Here is a 3,699-nt window from a genome sequence, read left to right on the forward strand (position 1 = left end):
TGATTTATGAGTAGAATATATTTGTTCATCCAAATGACCCAAATCATATATCTCAGATATATTTGGACTTCATCCACAGTTCCTGAAAAAGGTAGCATTCGCCTGTAAGCACTGAAAGAAAATTAGGAGCCATAAAGGTGAAATGGGTGTCTTGCTGTTAATGAAAGTGACTTTTAGACCTCACCCAAGGGCAAGGTCTGGTTGCCAGGGGAACCAGCCATGTGATTATTGGGTTGAAAGTGAGCCCCACCCCCTGACCTCGGGGGAGGAGATGCTGAAGGTTGAATTAGCCTATGGCCAATGACTTAGTCAATCTTAACTTTGTAATAAAGCCCCTGTAAGACTCTAAGGATTTTTTGGTCTTTTTTTCTAAGAGAATTTTCATGCTTGTGGAACCAGATCCAAGCTCCATGACAACAGAAGCTCCTTTGTTCAGGACCTCCCCCTGTGTATCTCTTCATTTGGCTATTGACTCATATCCTTTAATAAACTGCCAAATGTAACTGTTTTGCCTGAGTTCTGTGAACTGCCCTAGCAAATTAATCAAACCTAAGTTATTCGTGGTAGGAACCCGCAATCTGTAGCTGGTTGGTCAGAAGCAAAGGGGCCAGGCTCCGGTACTGACTAGGGTCTCAAATGGGAGCAAGACCGAATCCTTAACCTGAGGAATTGGATGCTCTTCTTCAGGTAGCATGAGAATTGCTTGCTGTGTGTGGGGGAAGCCCCTCCTCCCACATCAGGACTGGGTCCAGGAACCCTAAAAGAGTTATCCACGGAGGGAAGCCGGGTAAAAAGAGCTCAACATCTCTGTGTATCACTTCTCACAATGGCATGTGAACCTCCAATTATCTCAGTAAAATTTTAAATAAAAAGAAAAAAAATTCACACACGAAAGACCTTTGGACTTACTTCTGTCCAGGAGCTATAATCATGTCACTGGCTCGGAGGAATCTGTCACAAAAGAAAAGCTCAGTTGTTTTCAAAAAGCTAACTAGGTCAAACAATAAAGTAATAATAGCAAATTATTTAGCAAGCTATAAACCAAAAAGGTATAAAAAGTTGGCAGTTGAACTCTATTTCCTATTTCTCCACACCTCAGAAGACTGAATAGGCCATAGTGATCAAAGTAGAAATAACACTGTTTCAACAAATGACAGAATATTTGAGAGAAAGAAGGGTTCCCAATGTCTTGAGAATCGAAGATACTCCATAAAAGGTGGTGTGTGTATGTGCCCAGAGGACTGAGGAAACTAAGAGTTGAGGCTAAGACAGTTATGAGAAGGGAGTACGGAGTAACATTAGATGTTTTAAAATACTGACAGCCAATCTGCCCACCTGGTGGACAGGACACAGTCTGAATAGACACTGGCACAATTTTAACCCAGTAATTAATGAAAAAGAACTTTTGTGTGTGTGTGTGTGTGTGTGTGTGTGTGGAGGAAAAAAAGGTAGCATTCCCCTGTTAAGCACTGAAAGAAAATTCAGAGAAAATGTAAAGGCACTAAGCCAAAGGAAATGCAACTCTTGCCCCACCCAGTTAAACAGGCAAATCCCCCCAAAGACAGGTGTTTTTTTCAGCCCAAATATTCATCAGACTAAGTAACCTAACTGTACCTATTGCACTTTGATTTCGTAACCAAACCTTTCTATAAAAGCGAACACACGAAGAAAGCTAGCACAGGTACAAGCGAATATAAATCAGTCCCTTTAACATCTAAGGAGCTAGCTAATACATACAGCACCCAACGTATATATATATATATATATTTTTTTTTTTTTTAAGGAACGCGGTTTGAAATCGCTCTCAGGATCTGTATTTGGCGCAAAGAACCACGCACAAACAACATCAAGCAGTCGCTCTGCCTTTAATGTGTCGTTTTCTAAGTTCACCATGGAGTGATCCAGGGGCAGGTGGACTGCTAGGTGGCCCCGCCCGTGCGGCCCGGACTTTACGGAGCAAGCAGCGGTACGTTACGGCGACCGGGCTGGGGCAGGCGGCCAGCGGTGGTGGCGCGGGGCCACGGTCGCTAGCTGTGGAATGGCTGCGTTTGCAGTTCGTCACTTGTAGAAACTTCATCCGATGATTCTTCCAGGGCAGTGTTGTCTTCGTTGTCTCCAAGCGTGGTTTCCTCGTTGTCATCCTCGTCCTTCTCGTGCTGCAGGTCGTCCGAGATGAGCCGTCTAGCCAGCTGGATGTTCAGGCCTTCGTTGTGGTGTAGTTTCCTTTTCATTTCGAACTGCCGCTGCTTTTCCTGCGCGTCGAAAAAGGTCTTGCTACTGTGTGCTCCATCGCTGTCGGGCTCCCCCACCTGACGGCTCCGTTGCGAGGTCCCGCTGGCGGCCAGTTTCTTAGCTACGATGTCCGGGCTCATGGTGTCCTTTGCGTCCAAGGCGGTCGCTGCGTCTTCTCCGTAGTCTTGCTGGCTGAGGTGGGGGCTGCTGGGCTCGTTCATCTTCATTAAGTCATAGTCTCTGTAGGCCGGACGGTGTGTTGCCAGGATGTTGGATTCGTCCCATTTTTGGGACTTTTTTCTCTTTACCTCCTGGATGTTCCCTCCGGACTGCGGGGAGGAGGCCGCCACAGAGGAGGCAGTGGAGCTTTTATTCTTCAGAATCCCCTTGATGGGCCGGTGCGAGGCGGCGGAGGCCGCCATGCCTGAGGAGCCAAGGGCCGCGGGGCGAGGGTTGGGCCGCCGCAGCCGCCTGCCCGCTCTCCTGGCTGAGACTGCAGCTCAGTCTGTTCTGGACGCTGGTCCCAAGGTGCTGGCGGTCTGACTCTGACCCCGCGTCACAAAAGGACAACGCAGACGACGCCACAGAGGTGGCCACTGCCGTCACGGCCGACGTCATGGCCGCCATCACCGCCTTGCAGGCCATGCTGGGGTTTGGGGGTTTTGAAGGAGTAACAAAGGAAGTGTCCGTGCATTGCCCTCGAAACAAGAAAGCACTGTTTAGTGAATTTCTATGCAGCCTGTCTGTGTGCCGGAGGCTGTGTAAAACATGTGGCACTGTGGGTCCCCGTCAGAAATTTGAGTCATTACTATGGCCGGAGAGATTGGAGGTGTACGGGTGATTATCTTCTGCTCCTTCCTTCTGTTGCCATGCACATCTCCCTCTCCCCTACCTACTTACACACACACACACACACAACCCCTGGTCTTCCTCTCCTACTCTGCCTCTTGGTTAATGGCCCCATATCCAGCCACTTACACCAGCTGGAACCTGGCATCATCCTCCATGCCTTACTCTCCAATCCAGCCCTCAGACACTGGCCTAAATATCTCAAGAAACTCTCCAATTCTCTCTCTTCCACCATCACCCCATTTCAAGTCACTACCATCTCTTGCGGGGAATACAGCCACAGCCTTTGAACTGCTCCCCCCATAACCCCTCTTGCTGCCTTCCAACCTCTTACCCGCCTTCTAGCCAGAGTGGTCTTTCCAAAACACCCATCAAATCTTGTCATATCTCCCTTTCAAACCCCTTAACAGCTGCCCATTTTCTGTAACATAAAGACAGAAAAACAGAAGAGATCAAAATAGGCAGCTCTCTGAACTGCTCAGACATACATCTGGAGCATATACGTCCCCCCCGCCCCCCGCCCCTTTGAATTCTGGCCTTTCTGTGGCCAGTAGCATCCACCTTCCTTCTTGTCCCAGAGGCCATTTCCAGGTTCTTCCCTCAGTCTGGAATGCCCCT

At 48.5% G+C, this 3,699-nt stretch overlaps 1 protein-coding gene across 1 annotated transcript; it reads right to left on the reverse strand.

The window, feature by feature from the left end:
* Window positions 1-2,027: 2,027 nt before the first annotated feature.
* Window positions 2,028-2,654, reverse strand: PPP1R2C (PPP1R2 family member C). Its single transcript, XM_026012193.1, has 2 exons — window positions 2,426-2,654; window positions 2,028-2,353 (listed from the first exon to the last, which is right to left on the reverse strand). The coding sequence occupies exons 1-2, from the start codon at window positions 2,652-2,654 to the stop codon at window positions 2,028-2,030; spliced, it is 555 nt and encodes a 184-aa protein (XP_025867978.1).
* Window positions 2,655-3,699: the final 1,045 nt, after the last annotated feature.

This window comes from Vulpes vulpes, chromosome X (assembly GCF_048418805.1).
Source record: "Vulpes vulpes isolate BD-2025 chromosome X, VulVul3, whole genome shotgun sequence".
In the NCBI taxonomy this organism is placed as follows: Eukaryota; Metazoa; Chordata; class Mammalia; order Carnivora; family Canidae; genus Vulpes; species Vulpes vulpes.